Here is a 25,522-nt window from a genome sequence, read left to right as displayed (position 1 = left end):
CGAGGTTTTTTGTATTTCCATACAAATTGTGAAATTATTTGTTCTAGCTCTGTGAAGAATACCGTTGGTAGCTTGATAGGGATTGCATTGAATCTATAAATTGCTTTGGGTAGTATACTCATTTTCACTATATTGATTCTTCCAATCCATGAACATGGTATATTTCTCCATCTGTTAGTGTCCTCTTTGATTTCTTTCACCAGCGTTTTATAGTTTTCTATGTATAGGTCTTTAGTTTCTTTAGGTAGATATATTCCTAAGTATTTTATTCTTTCCGTTGCAATGGTGAATGGAATTGTTTCCTTAATTTCTCTTTCTGTTTTCTCATTATTAGTGTATAGGAATGCAAGGGATTTCTGTGTGTTGATTTTATATCCTGCAACTTCACTATAGTCATAGATTAGTTCTAGTAATTTTCTGGTGGAGTCTTTAGGGTTTTCTATGTAGAGGATCATGTCATCTGCAAACAGTGAGAGCTTTACTTCTTCTTTTCCAATTTGGATTCCTTTTATTTCTTTTTCTGCTCTGATTGCTGTGGCCAAAACTTCCAAAACTATGTTGAATAGTAATGGTGAAAGTGGGCACCCTTGTCTTGTTCCTGACTTTAGAGGAAATGCTTTCAATTTTTCACCATTGAGGATAATGTTTGCTGTGGGTTTGTCATATATAGCTTTTATTATGTTGAGGTATGTTCCTTCTATTCCTGCTTTCTGGAGAGTTTTGATCATAAATGGATGTTGAATTTTGTCAAAGGCTTTCTCTGCATCTATTGAGATAATCATATGGTTTTTATTTTTCAATTTGTTAATGTGGCATATTACATTGATTGATTTGCAGATATTGAAGAATCCTTGCATCCCTGGGATAAAGCCCACTTGGTCATGGTGTATGATCTTTTTAATGTGGTGTTGGATTCTGATTGCTAGAATTTTGTTAAGGATTTTTGCATCTATGTTCATCAGTGATATTGGCCTGTAGTTTTCTTTTTTTGTGGGATCTTTGTCAGGTTTTGGTATTAGGGTGATGGCCTCATAGAATGAGTTTGGAAGTTTACCATCCTCTGCAATTTTCTGGAAGAGTTTGAGCAGGATAGGTGTTAGCTCTTCTCTAAATTTTTGGTAGAATTCAGCTGTGAAGCCGTCTGGACCTGCGCTTTTGTTTGCTGGAAGATTTTTGATTACAGTTTCAATTTCCGTGCTTGTGATGGGTCTGTTAAGATTTTCTATTTCTTCCTGGTCGAGTTTTGGAAAGTTGTACTTTTCTCGCTTCTGTTCTTTTCACATCTATTTGTCAAGCATATTGCCTTTTTACACTTCTCAATCTTGGTGATGGTCTTGATCCCTGCCTCCTGTACAATGTCATGAACCTCTGTCCATAGTTCTTCAGGCATAGTTCTTTAGTTCATACTCTATCAGATCTAATCCCTTGAATCTATTTCTCACTTCCACTGTATAATCGATAGGAATTTGATTTGGGTCATATCTGAATGGTCTAGTGGTTTTCCCTACTTTCTTCAATTTCAGTCTTAATTTGGCAATAAGGAGTTCATTATCTGAGCCACAGTCAGCTCCTGTATAGCTGTATACAGCTGTATACAGCTGACTGTATAGAGCTTCTCCATCTTTGGGTGCTTAGAATAGACTCAGTCTGATTTCAGTATTGACCATCTGGTTATGTCCAGGTGTAGAATCTCTTCTCTTGTGTTGTTGGAAGATGATGTTTGCTATGACCAGTGCATTCTCTTGGCAAAACTCTATTAGCCTTTGCCCTGCTCCATTCTGTACTCCAAAGCCAAATTTGCCTGTTAGTTCAAGTATTTCTTGACTTCCTACTTTTGCATTCCAGTCCCCTATAATGAAAAGGACATCATTTTGGGGTGTTAGTTCTAGAAGGTCTTGTAGGTCTCCATAGAACTGTTCAACTTCAGCTTCTTCAGCATTACTGGTCAAAGCATTTTCTTCAAGAAAATTAGAGATACCAAGGGAGCTTTCCATGCAAAAATGGGCACAATAAAGGACAGAAATGGTATGGACCTAACAGAAGCAGAATATATTAAGAGGTGGCAAGAATACACAGAAAAACTGTACAAAAAAGATCTTCACAACCCAGATAATCATGGTGGTATGATCACTGACCTAGAGCCAGACATCCTAGAAAGCGAAATCAAGTGGGTCTTAGGAAGCATCACTATGAACAAAGCTAGTGGAAGTGATGGAATTCCAGTTGAGCTGTTTCAAATCCTAAAAGCTGATGCTGTAAAAGTGTTTCACTCAATATGCTAGCAAATTTGGAAAAGTCAGCAGTGGCCACAGGACTGGAAAATATCAGTTTTCATTCCAATCCCAAAGAAAGGCAATGCCAAAGAATGCTCAAACTACCACTCAATTGTACTCATCTTACACGCTAGCAAAGTAATGCTCAAAATTCTCCAAACCAGGCTTCAGCAATACGTAAACTGTGAAATCCCAGATGTTCAAGCTGGATTTAGAAAAGGCAGAGGAACCAGAGATCAAATTGCCGCATCCACTGGATCAGCAAAAAAGCAAGAGAATACCAGAAAAACATCTACTTCTGCTTCATTGACTATGCCAAAACCTTTGACTGTGTGGATCACAACAAACTGGAAAATTCTGAAAGAGATGGGAATACCACACCACCCTGACCCTCTTCCTGAGAAATCTGTATTCAGTCCAAGAAGCAACAATTAGAACGGGACATGGAACAACGGACTGGTTGCAATCGTGAAAGGAGTATGTCAAGGCTGTATACTGTCAGCCTGCTTATTTAACTTATATGCAGAGTACATCATGCGAAATGCTGGGCGGAATGAAGCACAAGCTGGAATCAAGATTGCCAGGAGAAATATCAATAACCTCAGAGATGCAGATGATACCACCCTTATGGCAGAAAGCAAAGAAGAACTAAAGAGCCTCTTGGTGAAAGTGAAAGAGGAGAGTGAAAAAGTTGGCTTAAAGTGCAACATTCATAAAACTAAGATCATGGCATCTAGTCCCATCACTTCATGGCAAACAGATGGGGAAACAATGGAAACAGTGTCAGACTTTATTTTCTTGGGCTCCAAAATCACTGCAGATGGTGACTGCAGGGTAGCTCAGATGGTAAAGCATCTGCCTACAATGCAGGAAACCCAGGTTCAATCCCTGGGTCGGGAAGATCCCCTGGAGAAGGAAATGGCAACCCACTCCAGTACTCTTGCCTGGAAAATCCCATGGACTGAGGAGCCTCGTAGGCTACAGTCCATGGGGTCGCAAAGAGTCAGACACGACTGAGTAACTTCACTTCACTTCCTTGGAAGTAAAATTATGACCAACCTAGACAGCATATTAAAAAGCAGAGATATTACTTTGCCAACAAAAGTCCATGTAGTCAAAGCTATGGTTTTTCCAGTAGTCATGTATGCATGTGCGAGTTGGACCATAAAGAAAGCTGAGCGCTGAAGAATTGATGCTTTTGAACTGTGGTGTTGAAGACTCTTGAGAGTCCCTTGGACTGCAGGGAGATCAAACCAGTCCATCCTAAAGGAAATCAGTCCTGAATATTCATTGGAAGGACTGCCGCTGAAGCTGAAACTCCAGTACTTTGGCCACCTGATACAAAGAACTGACTCATTTGAAAAGACCCTGATGCTGGGAAAGATTGAAGGCAGAGGAGAAGGGGATGACAGAGGATGAGATGGTTGGATGGTATCACTGACTTGACGGACATGAGTTTGAGTGAACTCTGGGAGTTTGTGACGGACAGAGAGGCTTGACATGCTGCGGTCCATGGGGTCGCAAAGAATCAGACACGACTGAACGACTGAACTGAACTCAACTGATTCTTGTTGGATTAGGTGCTCTGATGTGTAAGGAGAGCTGGAACTTGCTCTTTACCTTCCTCCGTTTTCTGTCAACTAAATAGGTTTTAAGAATCACATAACTTATGACACTTTCATTTTTATAATTTAGATACCTTTCATTGACACTGTAAATGCTGTAGGTTGAAATGAATAAATGTTTTTTAAGTAAATGAAAACTTAAGTAATAGAAATATTCTTCTACAGATTCTGTTAATGGAATACATGCAAGTCAAACTGAGACTCTAATCATACAGAACCATGATCCTCAATCTTAGGGTAGGGGAGAAGAAGAACAGAAACTTCATCTTTCTTGGGCCTACTTCATCTTGGATTTGATTCTTCTGACTTCATATTTTCAAAACCAAAATGAGATAGCCAGACAGCATCATGAATAAAAACCAAGAAATAGGAGACTTTACTTGGCCTTTCTTATTAAACTTCTTGCCCTCAGACCTTTATACTGCAGACCAGATTAAAGGCAGATGGTCCCATAGCTCACATCTGATATTCAGATTTCTTCTACTCCTTGAGTACGTTTATTTTTAATGGATGTGAGAAGTCTTGGAAATGTGCCTCTGCCCATATGAAAAGATACAGAGGCAGGGTTGAAGTGTTTTACTCTTTACTATAAGCCCTTAATCAGATCTCTCTGTCATGGGAATAGTTCTGTGCCCCAGATAAAGCTACACATGGCTGCCATCACCTATGCAGAAACATTTTCTTGAAGTAATTGCTCAGTTCACAATGACAACCCACTCCAGTATTCTGGAGAATTCCATGGACACAGAAACCTGGCAAGTTACAATCCATGGGGTCACAAAGAGTCGGATACTACAGAGCGATTGTCATTCATTCACTTACCTGCAAGAGGGATGTAAATTATGAGATTTTATTTTCTGTCAATATATCATGAGCTCTACTATCTCAACAGAAAGTTGTCAAAATCTCGGAGAAAACGGACCTTTACTTCTTCACTGGGGAGGAGGATGCTCCCTAGAGAAAGTGGAATACTTCTTCCTTTGAGACAAGTTAAGGGAGGAATGGTCAAGAAATGAACCTGTGCCTACTTCCTGACCTGGATAACTGTAATCTGGCATGTCAGTTGTACTTTGCTTTAGTAAGAATAATAGTTTGGTTATAATAACGTTGTTTCAGAATGATTTTCAACATCTTCCCATCCCCAATTATCAAACTATGTTGATGAAAATCTTAGGAGATGTTCTTTTATGACAGCTTGTAGTGACCAGAGATTCTTTTATCATTTCCTTTTCCATTCATGTTGCCACTCCTTATTTGAAAAACCTAAAACTTTGAAGAATTCAAAATATGATGGGAGTTTACTGGACACTGAACACTAGATTATATGAGAAAAAATTTGTAAATGAAGTAAAAATCATGAATAGGCAAACCAAAACAAGAAGAAATTTTGATAAATTCCACAAAGTTGAAAACTCATTTTGTTATGTGTGTGTCTGTATATATATGTAATGTATACATACATACATACATATATCCATACACACACATACATATGCATGCAACATATATCTAAAATGAAACCATCATATACAAAGGAGGGCAGGTCCCATGCCTTATATATATATCTCCTTCATATAATCTGTGCTGAACACATAGTAGGTGCTCAAAAACTTGCTTAACAGAGTTTAAGATGACTTGGCAAATAAAGTAGCTACTTTATATTAATCCTTAAATACATGTTAGAAACATAATAACATGAAATTTGGTTTATTCTATTAGTTTAAAATGAAAACATTCATATTAGTATAATGATATTACCTGTAAGGGTAGCCGTGGTACTTGGAACGAAATATTGAAAGTAAAAAGCTGAAGAAGAAGACTACCAGGCCTAATCCCACGAGACAAATAACTAGAAAGAAACAGAAAACTCCATTAGTCTAGACACACACAACACAAATGTTTATATTTTTAAAAAGCATTCAGTTAATTACACATACTTACATGTAACAGCTCATGGCACATATTGGTACCACAAACCAGATAATCACTATTTTCCACATTCTTCTCAATGACAATTTACTACTTGGAGTATGAAAACAAAACAAAACAAAAAAGTGATTGATCTAAGTTTTTGGGTGGTATTCTTCTCTTACCAAATTTCTACAAGTACTAAAAATGCCCTCAGAGGGACCAAAACAAAACACAAGAAAATGTGATAAACCACAAATGAGATTATCAGTCCCGGCACTGTGAAGTACTGCCTATGTTAGCAGAGACATCTACCGTATTGGAATGTGCAATATAATTTTATTTTCAGATGCCATGCAATATTTACAAAGAAATGTAATTTTAGATGATTGGCTAGATTACTGCTTCAGTAAACGCCTGTTACTTACAAGTGATAGTTCATCCCAGCATACCAAAAGCCAGTAACCAAAGGCTTGGGGTGTGAGAAAATACAGACTCTCTGACAGTCAAAGAGAGAAAACCAACCCTAAATAGCTGGTGATGGTGTCAAGGCATTACTGTTTGTTTTACAGAGGAACAAGTGGTGTATGTTACAGCAGAAGACGCTAGGCTGTGATTTAGGTTTCCAGCATCACTTTATCCCTCACAAGTTGACAACAGGGACATTTCTTTCCCTTTCTGTTATGGTTAGGAAGATTTTACTCTAAAGTAGATGACTAACCAAATATATATTATGAAATATATGCAACCACATCTACTAGATTTTTAATTAAATTTGCTAGTAGTAAAATCTTGAAATGCTTAAAAATCTGAGCCAATTAAATGCAGGTATGTTTAGAATAAAAGAAAATATATATTTAAAGAAATGGAAATTTACCTAAATCTGCTCTGTAAATAAGTTCTTTTAATAAGAAATACCTAAAGATTTCTTAGGAATTAAACATATGCGTGATACCTGTATCCTTTCATTAGTTTCAGGGAATTCTTTAAAAACACTGGACTATCTAATATGATTAATTATAAAAGAAAGGGGAAGATAAAAGAGATTAAAGATGCCATGTAGACAGAAGAAATCAAGGGAGATTAAATAATTCTATATGCTTCTATAGTGATGAACTATAATTTTTAACTTATTCTAGCATATAAATTAGACCAGGTTTAATTACAACCCTAGAAATCAGTGGAGACTTTAGGAAATTGTTAAAACATCATCAAGAAGCCTGTTGGTCAGTTTTCCTTCAACTCTGTAGGAATATCACTCTCTCAGTTTTGAGAACAAATTGTGAAAAATCCTAAGTACTTAATAGCATTCAGTTGCAGCCTCTGTGACATTTCATATATAACACACATGCAGGTGAATTTCAAATAAAATTTGGCAGAAAATAAAGCAAAAAAAACAAACAAACTGCTGAATACTGCAAAAATGAAAACCATCTTTTCCCCCTGAAACTGTAGAATGCCCAAATAGACAGACACCAGCCACTTGACGTAGCAACTTTGCTTACAATAATCTTAGTGCACCTAGAATGAATGACATGATGTTTTACTTTACATTTTCCTACATTTGGTATGACCGCACACTTCTTCCTTCCCTCAGTCTTTTTCCAGGAGCTGAGTAAAACACTTTATCACTCCCTTTGCTGTTTACAGTATGGAAAGGCAAAAAGATAGGAAACTGAAAGATGAACTCCCCAGGTCAGTAAGTACCCAATATGCTACTGGAGATCAGTGGAGAAATAACTCCAGAAAAAATGAAGAAATGGAGACAAAGCAAAAACTAAACCCAGTTGTGGATGTGACTGGTGATGAAAGTCAAGTCTGATGTTGTAAAGAGCAATACTGCAAAGGAATCTGGAATATTGGGTCCATGAATCAAGGCAAATTGGAAGTGGTCAAATAGGAGATGGCAAGAGTGAACCTCAACATTATAGGAATCAATGGACTAAAATGGACTGGAATGGGCGAATTTAACTCAGATAACCATTATATCTACTACTGTGGACAAGAATCCCTTAAAAGAAATGGAGTAGCCCTCATAGTCAACAAAAGAGTCCGAAATGCAGTACTTGGATGCAATCTCAAAAACGACAGAATGATCTCTGTTTGTTTCCAAGGCAAACCATTCAATATCACAGTAATCCAAGTCTATGCCCCGACCAGTAATGCTGAAAAAGCTGAAGTTGAACAGTTCTATGAAGACCTACAAGACCTTCCAGAACTAACACCCAAAGAAGATGTCCTTTGCATTATAAGAGACTGGAATGCAAAAGTAGGAAGTCAAGAGATACCTGGGGTAACAGGCAAATTTGGCCTTGGAGAACAAAACAAAGCAGGTCAAACGCTAACGGAGTTTTGGCAGGGGAACGCACTGGTCATAGCAAACACCCTCTTCCAACAACACAAGACAAGACTCTACACATGGACATCACCAGATGGTCAACACCAAAATAAGATTGATTATATTCTTTGCATCCAAAGACGGAGAAGCTCTACTCAGTCAGCAAAAACACGACAGGGAGCTGACTGTAGCTCAAATCATGAACTCCTTATTGCCAAATTCAGACTTAAACTGAACAAAGTAGGGAAACCACTAGGCCATTCAGGTATGATCTAAATCAAATCCCTTATGATTATACAGTGGAAGTGAGAAATAGATTCAAGAGATTAGATCTGATAGAGTGCCTAAAGACCTATGGACGGAGGTTTGTGACATTGTACAGGAGGCAGGGATCAAGAGCATCCCCAAGAAAAAGAAATGCAAAATGGTTGTCTGAGGAGGCCTTACAAATAGCTGAGAGAAGAGAAGCTAAACACAAAGGAGAAAAGGAAAGATATACCCATCTGAATGCAGAGTTCTAAAGAATAGCAAGGAGAGGTAAGAAAGCCTTCATCAGTGATCAGTGCAAAGAATAGAGGAAAACAACAGAATGGGAAAGACCAGAGATCTCTTCAAGAAAATAAGAGATATGAAGGGAACATTTCATGCAGAGATGGGCAAAATAAAGGACAGAAATGGTATGGACCTAACAGAAGCAGAAAATATTAAGAACAAGTAGCAAGAATACACAGAAGAACTATACCAAAAAGATCATGACCCAGATAACCACGATGGTGACTACAGCCATGAAATTAAAACACCTTTGTTCCTTGCGAGAAAAGCTATGACAAACCTAGAGAGCCTATTAAAAAGCAGAGACATTACTTTGCCAACAAAAGTCTGTCTAGGCAAAGCTATGGTTTTTCCAGTAGTTATGTATGGATGTGAGAGTTCAACTATAAAGAAAGCTGAGTGCCGAAAAACTGAGGCTTTTGAACTGTAGTGTTGGAGAAGACTCTTTTTTTTTTAATTTTATTTTATTTTTTAACTTTATAATATTGGAGAAGACTCTTGAGAGTACCTTGGGCTGCAGGGAGATCAAACCAGTCCATCCTAAAGGAAATCAGTCCTGAATATTCATTGGAAGGACTGCCGCTGAAGCTGAAACTCCAATACTTTGGCCACCTGATGCAAAGAACGGACTCATTGGAAAAGGCCCTGATGCTGAGAAAGACTGAAGGCAGGAGGATGAGGAGATGACAGAGGATGAGATGGTTGGATGGCATCACTGAGTAGATGAACGTAAGTTTGAGTAAACTCCAGGAGTTGGTGATGGACAGGGAAGCCTGGCGTGCTGCAGTCCATGGGGTCACAAAATGTTGGACATGACTGAGTGACTGAACTGAATTGAACACTTGATATATACCGTGGGAAATGTGTCTCAAAATGTGATCAAGTAAAACAGAAGCTATTTACTTGATTCTATGTGGTGGAGCAAAGTAATGGAACTGAGGTACAGGCAGATGGGGAAGGAAGAGGACTCAGGGAGGAGTCAGTGGTGACCCAACAAACCACGCACTGCACCCATTCCCAGGTAACATCCTTGTGAGAAGAACGTGCTAAGAGGGCACAGACGGATTCTGACCTGGGCAACTGTAATCACAGCGCTTGCACTATATCCAAAATAAAAACCACACTGGGATCAAAAGGGCTGATTTCAAAATATATTTCCCATTCCACACTCCTCCTCTCTCTCCCTTGCACTTGCTTGTGCACTCTCTCTCGCACACACATACACAAATAAAGTGGCAGTGGGTGGGGCTGAGGTGATTTTATATATATATTACACACTATCTTACTACTTTAATGTGGTACGATGTATGATAAATATATGAACATGTAAGAATTTGTCCTTATATAAATACTACTCGTTGGTCCCAAGAACATCACATTCTTTATGCAAATGATAAATCATAAAATGATGTTCTGAACAATGATTAACTAAACAAAGTAATGCATTCCTTGCTTCTGTGGTTTCTTTATAACAGTATGTAAATGGCATCAGGGGAAATGAGGGTAAAGGATCTATTACATCCAAAATGTTTCAACACTACAGATCCCTAAGTATTATATTTAGAAATCACTATGACTGACTTACATTCATGTCACCATAGCTAAAATTCCCATAAAGAAAATAAGTCTGGATTTTTATTTTAAACTTTTTAATAAATTAAGAATCTTCTCCAGATGCCTATGTTCCTCATACATACATTCTGGATTTTAATAGGGTTCAGAAATGCAAAGCATATTGATAAAAATCTTAATTATAGGTTTGTGGAAGCATAATCATAAACTCACATAGGGACTTTATATCAATTATGGGAAGATTTGTGGCAGGAAATACTGAATTCAAGGCTCTCTGACCTTCTTTGACCCGTGCTCCTGAGGGCAGAAGATTTTTCCTATGTGTTTTTTCCCTTTTCCTGCCAAAAACACTTCATAAAAATGTGTAATCTCTTACTGGAACTCCCTGAAGGGAACAGCTCTGTCAAAGGATAAAATAGTCACCTGGTTAAGACACAAAGCTGAGACTCGGTAGAGTTGTGAATCTTGGAATATCACTGGAAAAGACAAAAACCCTGAAAAAGATGGTACCACAAGATGCCCCCTTTCAAAATGCAGCTCAAAAGAGGCTGGAGGTAGTTGGAAGGCATTATAATACTTCGGGGTACAACACTTATGCACAAACTTCTCTGTCTAAATCAGCCCATTTGATTTAAATGAACTTGACTAAAACAAACTTACAAAGATACCAACACAGAGACTTACTCCGTCTTTTTCCAACATCTCCCTTGGATGTTGCCGCTTCATTTAGAAGAACCATCCCCATGGTGATAGCAGCATCTATAGTAGTTGTCAAGGAAACATTAGAAATAGATGCAAATAAAATCTATTAATTGTTCTGGACCTGAACACCATGTGTTCTGTACCAGAATGATTGAATTACACACGCACACAGAGGTGAAAGCAACTTACTCTCCTGATATAAAATTACTGCTTTTCATGTATTTAAATAAATATGCCTTGATTTTTAGAATACATAACCTCAAACTTTGCTTTGTGAGATTTTTAAGGTCTAATTCTAAATGCTCTTAAATTCCAGAACTTTAATAGTGTGTATGAATTATATACTCTCAAAACCAATAATGATATTTCACCTTATACATAAAGATATACATACACTAGTTACACTTAGAATGACATTTCATTGGGCAATCACAGAAAATTAGAATATACTCAGCATGGAACCAACCAACCAGCCTTGGCGGATGCCTAATATGTACAAGAGAGAAAGCTACTAAAAACCATCCCCTTGCCTGACAAAAATGTTTCTGTTTAGTTGCAAAGTCATATGTGCCTCTTTGCAAACCCATGGACTGTAGTCCGCCAGGCTCCTCTGTCCATGAGATCCTCCAGGCAAGAACACTGGAGTGGGTTGCCATTTCCCTCTCCAGGGCATCTTCCCAACCCAGGCCTCTCCTGCACTGGCAGGCAGGCTCTTTACCACTGAGCTACCAGGGAAGCCCACCTGACACACATATACACATACCACTAAACTTTGAGGGAATTCATGATAACAGTTTGAAAACTTCTGAAATTTAGATAATTATAAGTTCTTTGTGTTTCAATTGTGTAATGATGGGGATGTTACCAATAATCAACTGATAGAAAAATTAAAAGCTTATTTCACTGAAACTGCTGATAGACAGGAAATTTACTGCTTAACTTAGTTCTTTGAATTGATGGGACTGATGTAGATCCTTAAAAAGGAGTTCAATTAGGATTCCCCTTCCATTTTTTTCTGGCAACACCCTTTTACATTCATGTATAATTCTATCCATTTAAGTGTACAGATTTGCTGCTGCTGCTGCTGCTAAGTCGCTTCAGTCGTGTCTGACTCTGTGTGACCCCATAGACGGCAGCCCAACAGGCTCCCCCATCCCTGGGATTCTCCAGGCAAGAACACTGGAGTGGGTTGCCATTTCCTTCTCCAATGCATGAAAGTGAAAAGTGAAAGTGAAGTCACTCAGTCGTGTCCGACTCTTAGTGACTCCATGGACTGGAGCCTACCAGGCTCCTCCATCCATGGGATTTTCCAGACAAGAGTACTGGAGTGGGTTGCCATTGCCTTCTCTGGTACAGACTTGAGCTACTGACAATTCACACAGATTTCTGGATTAATTTATCTCAAAAACATTTTCAATACATATTCAAAATATAAATCACATTTAAAAATTATTTTATATAGATACTACAAACAAAACAAATATTTATTTTATGATGCCATCTACTGAGTAGCTTCCAAAATTCTTTCCAAAATATAACATTGGGGGAAATAGCACTATTTTTTATTTCTAGGTGAAAATAAAGTTTAGAAATTAAATGCTTTAAAATTTTAACTACATGAAAGCTGTATATTAAAACATTCTTAGGATAAAACTGGATATGTAAACACCCATGTGTACATTGTATGTGTTATTAGCACACAGAGACATAAATATTCATTTAGGGAGACGTTATTAAGCAAATTACATTTTATTGCATATTAACTATGGTCAGTCAAGTGTAACATACCCCTGTTAATATCTTCATAACATATATATATATATATACACTTTTTTTTAAAAATTACTACTGTTCCTTCTGTAGGGCTTCCCTGATAGCTCAGCTGGTAAAGATTCCACCTGCACTGTAGGAAACCCCAGTTCGATTCCTACATCAGGAAGATCCGCTGGAGAACGGATAAGGCTACCCACACCAGTCTTCTTGGGCTTCCCTTCTAGCTCAGCTAGTAAAGAATCCATCTGCAATGTGGGAGACTTGGGTTAAATCCCTGGGCTGGAAAGATCCCCTGGAGAAGGGAAAGGTTACCCACTCCAGTATTTTGGCCTAGAGAATTCCATGGACTCTATAGTCCATGGGGTAGCAGAGTCAGAAGTGACTGAGCAACTTTCACCTTGTCAAAAATTGCTTCATCACTTTGAAAACTGCGTGACCAATGTGTTTCTCATTTGATTGTTTTGAACTTTACACAAATTTGAACAGTGTTATTACAAAGCTGTAAGATTTTCATCAGAGTATACTGACTGTTATTGCATATCTTACTCAAAGACATTTGTTTTTGTTTCCAAGTGTTACAAATACTCCTACAAGGAATATCTTCTTATATATACATGTGAAATATTTTTTCTAGGGTCTACACCTAGAGGTAGAGTTTTTGAGAGGCTGATATGTGTAGTTTCGAATTTACTAGGTGTGATCATATTCTGTAAAACAAGTAGTGTTAAAAGAATTACCATTTTTTTACACTGCACTAACACAGTTTTGCTGAACTATTGATTTTATCAAACTGTTGAGTAGGGATCTGTCTCACTAGTGAGTCAGAGTTTGTCTTTTGATATGTTAATTCCTTTTTTTGCTTAAGTTTTGTATTGTGCTTACTTTTTTTTTTTGCCCATTTTCCCATAAGTATATTTGCCTTTTCTTATTATCTTAGAAGATGCTTCAATTTTTTCTGAATATGAATGTTTTAAAGTGTTACATACAGATTCTTCTACTTGTCTTTTAAATTGTTTACTTATGCAGAAGGTTGTCATTTCAGTATGGTCAAAATTGTTATTCTTTTCCTTTATGAGCTCTGGTTACTGTTTCTTATGAAATTAATTCCTACCCCTAAGTCTTAGAAATACTGTTAGTTTTAGATATACAATATTAAGTGTCTGGACATTTAAATACGTTGCTGCTGCTGCTAAGGCACTTCAGTTGTGTACGACTCTGTGCGACCCCAGAGACGGCAGCCCACCAGGCTCCCCTGTCCCTGGGATTCTCCAGGCAAGAATTCTGGAGTGGGTTGCCATTTCCTTCTCCAATGCATGAAAGTGAAAAGTGAAAGCGAAGTCGCTCAGTCGTGTCCGACTCTTAGTGACCCCATGGACTGCAGCCCACCAGGCTCTTCCATCCATGGGATTTTCCAGGCAAGAGTACTGGAGTGGGGTGCCATTGGGAACTAATAATCACCAGAAGTCTAGTAACCACACGTCCCATACAGAGTTATTAAATGTTATCAGCCATATTCCTTATGTTGTGTATTACATCCCCGAGACTACTTTAACACTGTAAGTTTGTGCCTCCTCGTCTCCTACTTTGCTCAAGCCCTCACCCAGCTGCCCTTTGCAACCACCCTGTTTGCTGTATCTATGAATCTATTTTTGTTTGTTCATTTGTTTTTTAGATTCCACATACAAGTGAGATCATAAAGTGCCTGTCTTTCTCTAACTTATTTCACTTAGCATGATCTTTTAGATTCATCCATGTTGTTGCAAATGGCAAGATTTTTCTTTTAATGGTTGAGCGTTTATGTGTGTCTGTACATCAGATCTTCTTCACCCATTCATCCATTGATGGACATTTCGGTTGTGTCCGTATCTTAGCTACTGTAAATAATGCTGCACTGAACACAGAGATGTATATATCCTTCCGAATTAGTTTTCATTTTCTTCAGGTAAATATTCAGAAAATTACTGAATCATATGCTGGTTCTATTTTTATTTTTTTAGAAACTTTCATACTGTTTCCCATAGTGGCTATACCAAATGAGATTCCTCCAATCCTCATCAAGGTTTATTTGTTGTCTTCTTGATGACAGCCCTTCTGACAGGTGTAAGGTGGTATCCTACTTGGATTTTATTTGCAGTTCCTTGATGATTAGTGATTTAGACTGTCTTTCCATGTGACTGTTGGAATTATGTCTTCCTTAGAAAAGAGTTTAGTCCACTCAAGTCCTCCATCTGTTTCTAAACTGTGTTGTTTGTTTCTTGATACTGAGTTGTATGAGTTGTGTATCTGGATATTAACTACTTATTGGATATATAAACTACAAATATCTTCTCCCATTCAGTAAGCTACCTTTTCATTTTGTTGATGGCTTTTTTTCTAATGTGCAAAAAGCTTCTTAGTTTGATGCAGTCTCACTTGTTTATATTTGCTTTTGTTTGCCTTGCCTAAGGAGACAGAGCCAAAAAATTATTGCCAAGACCCATGTCGAAGAGCATCCTGCCTGTGTGTCTTCTTTGAGGAATTTTACGCTTTCGGGTCTTACCTTTAAGTCTTTAATTCATTTTGACCTTATTTTGTATATGGTGTGAGAGAGTGGTCCAGTTTCGTTCTTCCGCACGTAGCTGTCCAGTTTTCCCAACACCATTTATTAATGGGGCTGTATTTTTCCCACCGCATATTCTTTCTTTTTTGTAGCTTAATTGACCATAAGCGCATGGGTTTATATTGGGCTCTCCAGTGTGTTCTGTTGATCTGTGTCTCCATTTTTGTGCTGATTCTATACTGTTTCTCGGAGAAGGCAATGGCACGCCATTCCAGTACTCTTGCCTGGAAAATCCCATGGGCGGAGGAACCTGGTAGGCTGCAGTCCGTGGGGTTGCTAAGAGTCAGACACGACTGAGCGACTTCGCTTTCACTTTTCACTTTCATGCACTGGAGAAGGAAATGGCGACCCACTCCAGTGTTCTTGCCTGGAGAATCCCAGGGACAGGGGAGCCCGGTGGCTGCCGTCTATGGGGTCACACAGAGTCGGACACGACTGAAGTGACTTAGCATAGCATAGCATAGCATACCGTTTCTATTACCATAGTGTTTTGTGCTGGGTCTTGGTTGCTGTGTGGGCTTTTCTCTGGTTGTGGAGAGAGGAGCTACTCTCGGGTGGTGCGTGGGCTTCTCGTTGCAGTGGCTCCTCTCGTTGTGGAGCATGTGTTCTAGGGCATGCAGGCTTCAGCAATTACAGCACGTGGGCTCAGTGTTTGTGGCTCATGGTCTCCAGATTGTAGGCTCAGTAGCTATGGCACAAGGGCTTATTTGCCTTGTGGCATGTGGGATCTTCCCAGACCAGGGACTGAACTGGTGTCCCCTGCATTGCAAGCTGAATTCTTAACCCCTGGACCACCAAGGAAGCCACATAGCTTTTTAATACAGTTTGAAATCAGGGTCTATGATACCTACAGCTTTGTTCTTCTTTCTCATGATTGCTTTGGCTAAACAGGGTCTTATGCAGTTCTGTGCAAATTTTAATTATTCTAGTTTTGTGAAAAATGGCCCTAGTATTTTGTAAAGAATTGCACTGAATCTGCAGATTGCTTTGGGCAGTATGGACTTTCTAATATCTTTAACGTAAGGCAGGTAATGTCATTGTTTTCCTCAGAGTACTCTTTACTCACAGTGAGATGGAAAGTTAATAATCTAAAGACCTCAAAATGACCTCCAGGTGGCACCTCATTTGTACCCTGATCCACTTCTATACCGCTCTGCCCTTGTTGGCTCTTATTCATGTCCTTGGTATTTTTTCAACAAGAAGAACCCTCTGCCTCAGGATCTTTGCACGTGCTATTTCTCTCTCTGAATGCTGTTCCCCTGCATGTCCGTATAACTCACTCCCTCACTTCCTTTGGGTTTTTGATCAAATGACAGTAGAGAAGCCTCCTTTGAACACTGTACTTCTTATCTTGCTTTATTTTTCTCTATTAACATTATTTTTTAAAAGAAATTTAGAACTTGTATCTTTTTAATTCATTTACTGTCTCTCTCCTGTCACTACAATGTTAGTGCCCAAAGGGTAGGGAGTTTATTTTGTTCACTATCTTACCCAGTACCAACTAGGCTCTGCTATACATGATTGTAATCCTCAGTTTACACATAAGAAAACTGAAGCCATCAGAGAGATCCAAGTAACTTGTGCAAAGCCACAAAGTTAGTGAGTAAAAGGTACAAACCAAAAGAACATAGAAGAAGTGAAGCAGGATGGTAACAGGGTTAGAAGAAAATGATGAGGGAACAGCAAAGGAACAAAATAGTTAAATCTGTTTAACAATGTATATCTTTATGCTAAGCATAAAATTTTATGTCAAGTGAAAATGCACTTAACAATATAATTGCATCTCTTTACAAATAATAAGAGAAATTCAGGGAAAGAAAGATAAAAAGTTAAAAGCAACTGTCTTGGGGTAATAAGGTTGTGGCGTTTTGTTTTCTATTATTTATACTCTACACAATAGTAGTTTGCAAACTTTTTCTGTGAAGGCCCAGAATGTAAATATTTGGGGCTATGCACGCTGTATGGTGTATTGTTACTACTCAATTCTGCTACTGTAGTGCAAAGTAATCACAGACAATTCACAAATGAATAGGTGTGGCTGTGTTCCAATAAAACTTAATTTATAAAAATAGCAGTCAGGCTGGAATTGAACCTCGCTGGTCCTAGTTTGCCAACCCCTGCTATAGAGGGTCTGAGACAGTGCCAAAGATACTCTAAACTGTTATGTCTGAGAGGAAGTTAGCTTTGCTCTTATGTGAAAATAAAGAAATGCAAAAATCCTTATGCACATGATCTCAAAGTAGGAACTTTAAAGCAAAGAGATTATTAGATATAGGTGTTATGTACAACCCCAATATAAAATACTTTATTAGAGAGCAGCAGGGTCAGGAACTAAGTGTGAGTTTTTTACTTTGAATGTTTCCTGCAAAAGTGAGTTTTCTAGTCATTAACAAGGAAAGACCTGTGAACCTACTTTAAACTTGATGGCTGTAACTGAGATACGTGAATTATACTAAATGGCTTTAAGCTAGCCAACCCTCCTCTTTTATCTAAAAATACTTTTGAGCTTAAAAACTTTGAGCGTTGAGAATTATTTAGGTCGTTCTATTCTGTCAATGAAAATAATTTTTGGTAAAAGAGAGCCTACATAATAGTTATCATTTGGGGGAAAAATCACATTTGTAATGTAAACATTTTTAGATGATGTACTGATTTATAAACACAGGAAGAAGCTTTGACTCTAACATCTTGTCAGAGTTAATGTGTAGGGCTTCCTTTATTGGGTGGAAGGCTGACTGATTAATGAAAGCTCTTACAAATCTCTGAGAGATTCTGTGTCAAACTCTGGAATAACAGATACTTTTCTGTCATTAAACTGATGGGTGTAACCATTTAACTAAGCCTTATTAAAGAATCTCAACATTAAGAGATATAAATATATACCAGCTAAATGGTAATGTTCCTGAAACTTTTTCTATTGTCCTGAGATTAATGACTGTGCCTACATAGACACAAACACATGCACACACACACACCTTTGTTCTACTTCATGTATAACTTTGCACATCTTTATTGATTAATATCATAACATTATACACTTCAGCTATTTCTCTCCGGTCCCCTGCTTATCTTGTCAATCACTTTCTTACTGCTAAAAAAGTCAAAATATTGACATGATCCTACATAAAACAGGAGCTGCTGTTTGTGTAAATAACGAAATCCACAGAAAATGAATATCCTAGAAATAAATGTGCACAGAAATGCACATATATTTGCACTACATTATAATCCATTCTCAATCACAAATGATGTTACGTTTACTATGGCTCCTAAGAAGAGACCCAGGATTGTCAGTTTAAAGATAAATGTGAACAAATGTTGGGAAAAAGTCAGCATATTATAGAAGACTTAATCTAAAATATCCTCAACTTGTATCCATCATTAATTTTTTTTCTGTAGTATGTTTCTCCTTGGATATAACAAATAAAAAGAAACATTTGCTGTCTATCATAGACTGAAAATAAGAGTAAAACTATACTCTCATAATAGATGGAAAACAAATGTTTTTCTCATAGGAAAAGCAAATGTGATCTTTATAAAAACACATATTTTTAAATATTTAGAAACAGTTGTTACTGCTAGTATAATCTTTGCCTTTTATATGAGAACCTTTACTCCTAATTGATATTTATCTCATGTCATCTTGACATCCTAGAATTTAGAGGATGTGCAGAATTAAAGGATAGGTCAGAATTTGTATACTCAACAGTAAAGCCAATCCGAGAACTCATGTGTCTGGTTTCCACTAGCATGTAGAACATGTCTTGGTGAATTTAGATCAGATTCAAATTTCTTAGCAACGTATGGAAAGATATTTATTATCCAGCCAACTAACCTTTCATCAGTCTGCCCTGCACAGTCTGTGAATACTCTTTCATTTTATGTTTTTCTACCTGTTACACCTTCCACTGGAATATTCTTGCTCACTCATTTCTCCACCTGGGGTGAACTCCTTTTCTACTGTATAAAAACCTGGCTAAAAAGTCAATTCAACTTTTCGATGCATCAAGTTGCCTCTTGATGCCTTATACTAATTAAAATTATTTTCCTATCAGCCTGCTACTGCTGCTAAGTCACTTCAGTCGTGTCAAGACTCTGTGTGACCCCAGAGACAGCAGCCCACCAGGCTCCGCCTGGTGGCAAGGACACTGGAGTGGGTTGCCATTGCCTTCTCCAGTGCATGAAAGTGAAAAGTGAAAGTGAAGTCACTCAGTCGTGTCTGACCCCTAGCGACCCCATGGACTGCAGCCCACCAGGCTCCTCCATCCATGGGATTTTCCAGGCAAGAGTACTGGTCCTATCAGCCTACCTTCTTGCAAACAGCAAATATATTTACAACAGGTGTTAAAACATAACTGAATGAAAAATTTTAAAAATATTTTATTTGGAAAAATATAGAGATTTATATATTAGCCTTAGTTCATATATTCCTTATTAAAATGTCATAACATTTTTTATTATTTTTAAAAATAGCTTTCTCTCAAAGACTACTTAGGATTTTTTTTCCCCTCCTAAATAGGGTACTTAAAATAAAAGACTACTAATGGAGAAAAATCTTATTTTTACTAAATGTCATTCTATAACCTATGACATCAAATGACTCCATCTGTTCGTTCTTAGATTTTTTAAAATAAAATTTTGTATGTAGCAACTGCATCTAATGATCTAACTTACTAAATTAGGAAGAGAAAACCAAAAGGCAGAAATATTCTCCAAAGATAAACAAGAAGTTACCACCTGGGATTTGCATTTTTTCAACCCACTCCAGTATTCTTGCCTGGAGAATCCAATGGACAGAGGAGCCTGGAGGGCTACAATCCATGGGGTTGCAAGAGTCAGACACGACTTAGCGACTAAACCACCACATAAAAACATACATGCAAATTACAACAAAAAAAAATTATAAAGTAAGTTTTAAAAAATTAGTAGATTCTGCCAAGTAAAATCAGAAATTATTATATAATGGCTTCTTCTAAACTTTTGTTGATTTTAATGAGCCCACCATTTTAAGACATTTTCTCTTTTCATAGATATAGGCAAATAAAAAGAACAGCAGCGATAAAGCAACAAATAGTTACTAGCAGCAGAAAGATAATACATTTTACTGTTAAAAATCTACATGGAAGACTTCATACTGTTTGTAAAATTTCTTTGCGTCCTAAATCTCGGCTTGAGGTCAATGAGCCATGAAATGAAACGTTGGGGAATTCCTGCCATACAATGGAATGATGGTGTCAATACACCTTTTCATTCCTTTTGCTAGGTATTTCTGATTTAATAGCTGCTCTGAAAGAAGTATATGCTAAAATGCTACATCATGGATTGAAAACAGAAAAGAAAAAAAAAAAAACTATACAAATAAGAACCAAAAAGTTACCTGCAAAACGTATTTCCCCTTTTCTGTAGGTTCACATTCTATGGTTTCAGTTACCCACAGTCCAAAAACATTAAATGGAAAATTTCAGAAATAATTCGTGAGTTTTAAAGTAAGATTCAAATGCCATTCTAGCAGCATGATGAAATCTCACATCTTCCTGTCCTGTTCCTCTGTTCCTCTGGATGTGAACTGTCCCTCTGTCCAGAGTGTCCACCCTGCGTTCACTACCTGTTCAGTGTCACTCAGCAGCCATCCTGTTACCAGATCAGCTGTTGTGGGGTCGCAGGGCTGTGTTCAGGTGACGCTGTTTACTTAATAGTGGCCCCAAAGCACAAGAGTAGTGATGCTGACAGTTTGAATATTCTCTTAATATGCCTAGTCTGTAAATTAACCTGTACCAAAGGTATGTATGTCTAGGAAAAAATACAGTTCTTTCTCCAAACTAAGGCAAGGCAATTAAATTTTGTGGGTTTTAGTTTTCCTAGCTATAAAAGGAGGTTTTGCTCTAGGAGAGTTCTAAGAATCCTTAAAGGTTTAAATAGTTATGGTTATATCAGATACTAGAAAATTGGGTCTAGACTTCTTTATTTGAAAATGAACCTTAGTAACCAGGAGAGTAATCAAATTTTATAAATGACACTATAAGGCACACTTTAGATCCTGACAATGACTCGGTACATTCAACACTATAAACATAACATACAAATGTTTCCACAGGACTCACAAAAGTCAGTGTTCCCCCAAAGTATAACTGTTTGCCCCAAAATTAACCTTACTTCATTCTGCTGCTGCTGCTGCGCCGCTTCAGTCGTGTCCGACTCCTTGCGACCCCATAGACGGCAGCCCACCAGGCTCCCCCGTCCCTGGGATTCTCCAGGCAAGAACACTGGAGCGGGTTGCCATTTCCTTCTCCAATGCATACAAGTGAAAAGTGAAAGTGAAGTCGCTCAGTCGTGTCCAACTCTGTGCGACCCCATGGACTACAGCCTACCAGGCTCCTCCGCCCATGGGACTCTCCAGGCAAGAGTGCTGGAGTGGGGTGCCAAAGCCTTCTCCTCTTCATTCTAGTAATATGTAATTTGTTTTTTGAGAAATGAATCGTACCTCTTTGCTATTTTGCTGTCTTCTTTACCCTTCTACCTCTAAACCATAAATTGTACTGTATTATCTGATTCATAACATTTAGTCTTCCATGTTCCAAAAAGATGTCTAATTATCCTAAATCTTCCTCTTCTCACTTACTATAACATTTAAGGGAATTAAGATAATTTCTTTATCCTGCTTTTTATATGATAGAACACTTTTTTTTTCCTTCCTCATTAAGTTTCTAAAGGGAAAAACCATACAGACATCACAAAAAAAAAAAAAAAAAAAAAAAAAACTCTAGCCAGAGATAATCAAAAGCTATACTTCAAAATTCAATAGTCAGTAAAAAAAGAAAATTATAACCTATTAATGATTTAGAATTTTAAAAATTACATGGTAAGAGAAAATAGTTAGCATAGGAATTGGAAAATTAGTCACATGGTAAAGTTTAAAATTTAATGTCTCAAAAGTTTTGATTATTTGTTAGGAAAAAAATCAATTTGATAGCATGCAGCTCTGCTTTGTTCTTCTCAACCCATCAGTATTTTAAAGGATACTTAGTACCAGAATAATGTGTGACTCTGCCACGAATTGGACCTGGCTGCTCCCATGAATGTAGCTCTATAAAACAAGACAGAGAAGCAAAAATTACAATCTGGGGAAAAGCAGGGTTTTGGCAGCTTTTTCTTTGTATAATTCTATACCTTGAAGATTAACAATGGATGAAGCTATGAATTAAGCTCCTATTTATGGTTTTGGAATGAAATAATTAGTTATTTTTGAATAAAATAATTCTCAGTTAACTAGAACAGAAGAAGCCCTGGTGGCTGATGTCACTGTCAACTGTAGAAAGCAACCTACTATCAGAAGTAAACTTAGTATAATTTGTTAAAAGGTTTACCACAAAAACATACACCAACTGTAATGATTCTTCCAGAGCCTCCATAAAATATACTTAATATAGTGTAACACACAGATTAGAGGAACTAAGATTAATGATTCTATATCCTTTAAAGTAAATAAAAAATGACCAATCAAAAGTTAGTATGACTCTTTTCTATACTATCAAAGTTTTTAAATTAAGGAGATAGCTTTACAAACGCATTTATTTTAAACTGATTTTTTCAAACATAATTATTAAAAATGTTTCATCCTATTGATAAAGGTATAGTTTTCTATACCTGGTAAGAACTATATTAGTTGATACCAGTCAATTATAGAAATTTGACAAAAATCTCCGTGCAGGATTATTTTGCTTCTGAAAACCTGATTCCCACAGTAGTTTGGCTTTCATGGAAAAAGTATTTAACTAAAAGTCAGGACATTATTCCTTTTTGTCCTTAACCCTGGTATGTCACCCAATCTCTCAATTATTCAATATCCCCTCATCCATAAAACTAGGAACTGGATTAACTGAGTCCTCTGATCTTTTTGAAGCATGTACAGTCTTGTGTGTATTGTTATCAATTTTGTCTTGGTATTTTCATGTCGAGACTGCTCTTGGTACTTCAGTCTAAGCTACCTTTGTTTCCATCTCTAATTTCTCAATCATTCGTAGTGCAGCTGCCTCATTCAAACGTGTATTTGGATATATTTTTAAAGAACAGCTTCAAGCAAACCAACTAAAAAATAGCCATGTGTGGTTTATTTATATTATAGCTTATGAGGAATACTGTCACATATATTTTCTATTTTATTAAATATTACTATATTGACAACAGTGTAGCAATACAAATACTATAAGCGATGTGTTATATATTATTTAAGTCTGATTAGAAACTAAGACTCTCATATCACAGAAATGAAGGTTTTATTATTCTAATAACTATAGTAGCATAGATAATACCAAATACAATGATACCAAGTACTAATAACAACTATTTATTAAGCACTCATTTTGTGTTTAACACAAGTTCTACATGCAATAGCCCATTTAATTCTAATAGTCATAACAAAGGTATTTTTATTACAGCCACTTAATCAATAAGGTAACTGAGGCTCAACAGAGGTGAAAAATTGCTTAAGTTTTCGCATCTGCTGTGTGTAAAATCTGAGATTTGAAATTAGGTCTGTGTGATTTCAGATCCTGAGCTCATATTCACTATACTATCGATACTTAGTTATTTGCTGGACAGTTGACAGGATGCTTCATATAGATTATCCCATCATATCTTCTTAATAACTATATAAAATAGATATTATTCTGTCTTCCAAACGAGGAAACTGAGATTTAGAGAAATGAACTAAGATTGCACAACTAGTAACTGGTGAAATTTGGAGAGCAACTTGGGTTTGACCTCCAAGGTCCATGCCTTTTCCATCATATAATAACTTAGCAAAAGACAGGAAGAAAAACCTAGTGGAAAGTTTTATAAAAGATTTTACCGGTGATCACAGTTAAAATGTTGACCATTAAAGGAATTAAAAATCAACATTTATGTGACTGACTGAAATATCTGACTATAACAACACAGAATAAGATGCCCAGATGTATGTGACAACTGCGAGGAGCTTGGATTAGAACCACAGTGCAGATACTATGCACTTATTTAGGCAATGGGGATATCAAGTGTAACAAAACAGCAAACAAAATGAAACAAACAAATCCAAAAAAAATGCTTTCACAAGCTTATGCATTCAAACTGTGAGAACACATTTTGTCTACCAGAGTGCGACAGAGACATTACTGGCACATATAAAAGTCAGAAGAGCAAAAACAAGAATAAAAGAACAAGCAAGCACTCTAGAGGTCTTAAGTGCTGACCTTGGAGGGAATGTTTCATTTACAGGGTTACCTAAAGCAATGCTTAACACAATTAAAATCTAACTAAGCTCACCATTTTAAGCTAGTCTTTAATATATGTATTTAACTGATGCATGTACTTTGAAAATACTTTGGAAGAAGGAACACTGAGTAATTCCTTTACAACTTCAGCAAGCATGATGTTCATTTATATTCTTTCCACCTGTGATTTTTACTAATTCTGACAAGGGAAATGTCAGTAACTCATGGAAATTTATTCCTAAATATTTATTTAACTTGGAAATGGCAACCCACTCCAGTATTCTTGCCTGGAAAATTCCATGGACAGAGGAGCCTGGTGGGCTATAGGCCATGGGGTTGCAAAACAGTTGGACATGACTGACTAAAAAACATTTTATGACACCAAGAAAATGGCAAATAAAAACTTAGACTTGATATTGTCTGGTGTTATCCAAATGCCACTTTCAGCTTAACATCAAATCCACAAAAGCACTTTTGGTCCTTTCTTTCATTTTAAAATACACAATTGTAGAATGAACTAAGATCTTGTCAATAGCTAGAGGAAAACACTGCTGTGATTATCTTTTCCTATCACATGGATTCTTTCTGTCCATCTTTTCATGCAGCTGGACTCATCAGCAGGGAATGTAAACTTTATTTCTGTTCATTTGCTTTCCCTTCTTGTACACGTCAGGAAAGATCACCTGTGTGAATCCTTTCAGCTTTTTCTGTACCTTGTTTACTATCCTCCAGTACAAGAAGAGCAAACACATGAAATTTAAGAAAATATTTAAGCGATAATCTCTCAACTGTCTAGCATATGATTCTCACTCTGCAAAAGAAGTATTGTAACAGCAAAAAAACATGATGATTTATTATCAACGTGAAGACAGAATGTAGGAGAAAAATCTTGTATTTCCTTTGGCAGGACTTCCAAGAAGTCAAATGAGTTT

The 25,522-nt window shown here is 37.1% G+C and overlaps 1 protein-coding gene across 5 annotated transcripts in view; it reads right to left on the bottom strand.

Annotated features, from left to right (window-relative positions):
* Nucleotides 1-25,522, bottom strand: part of TUSC3 (tumor suppressor candidate 3) — a 213,681-nt gene that overhangs the window by 12,101 nt on the left and 176,058 nt on the right. For 3 of the 5 annotated variants that reach the window (XM_055567246.1, XM_055567250.1, XM_055567247.1), the window contains exons 7-9: nt 22,363-22,426; nt 10,953-11,027; nt 5,657-5,747 (exon numbers count right to left, since the gene is read on the bottom strand). In XM_055567246.1, the coding sequence (XP_055423221.1) occupies nt 5,657-5,747; nt 10,953-11,027; nt 22,363-22,426 (230 nt within the window). Of the gene's footprint in view, nt 1-5,656; nt 5,748-10,952; nt 11,028-22,362; nt 22,427-25,522 lie in introns of those variants that run through there. The other 2 variants (XM_055567252.1, XR_008710093.1) reach the window with 2 other exon arrangements.

Source organism: Bubalus kerabau, chromosome 2, assembly GCF_029407905.1.
Source record: "Bubalus kerabau isolate K-KA32 ecotype Philippines breed swamp buffalo chromosome 2, PCC_UOA_SB_1v2, whole genome shotgun sequence".
Classification (NCBI taxonomy): Eukaryota; Metazoa; Chordata; class Mammalia; order Artiodactyla; family Bovidae; genus Bubalus; species Bubalus kerabau.
Note: the sequence above shows the minus strand (reverse complement) of the source record. Positions and strands in the feature narration are given on the sequence as shown.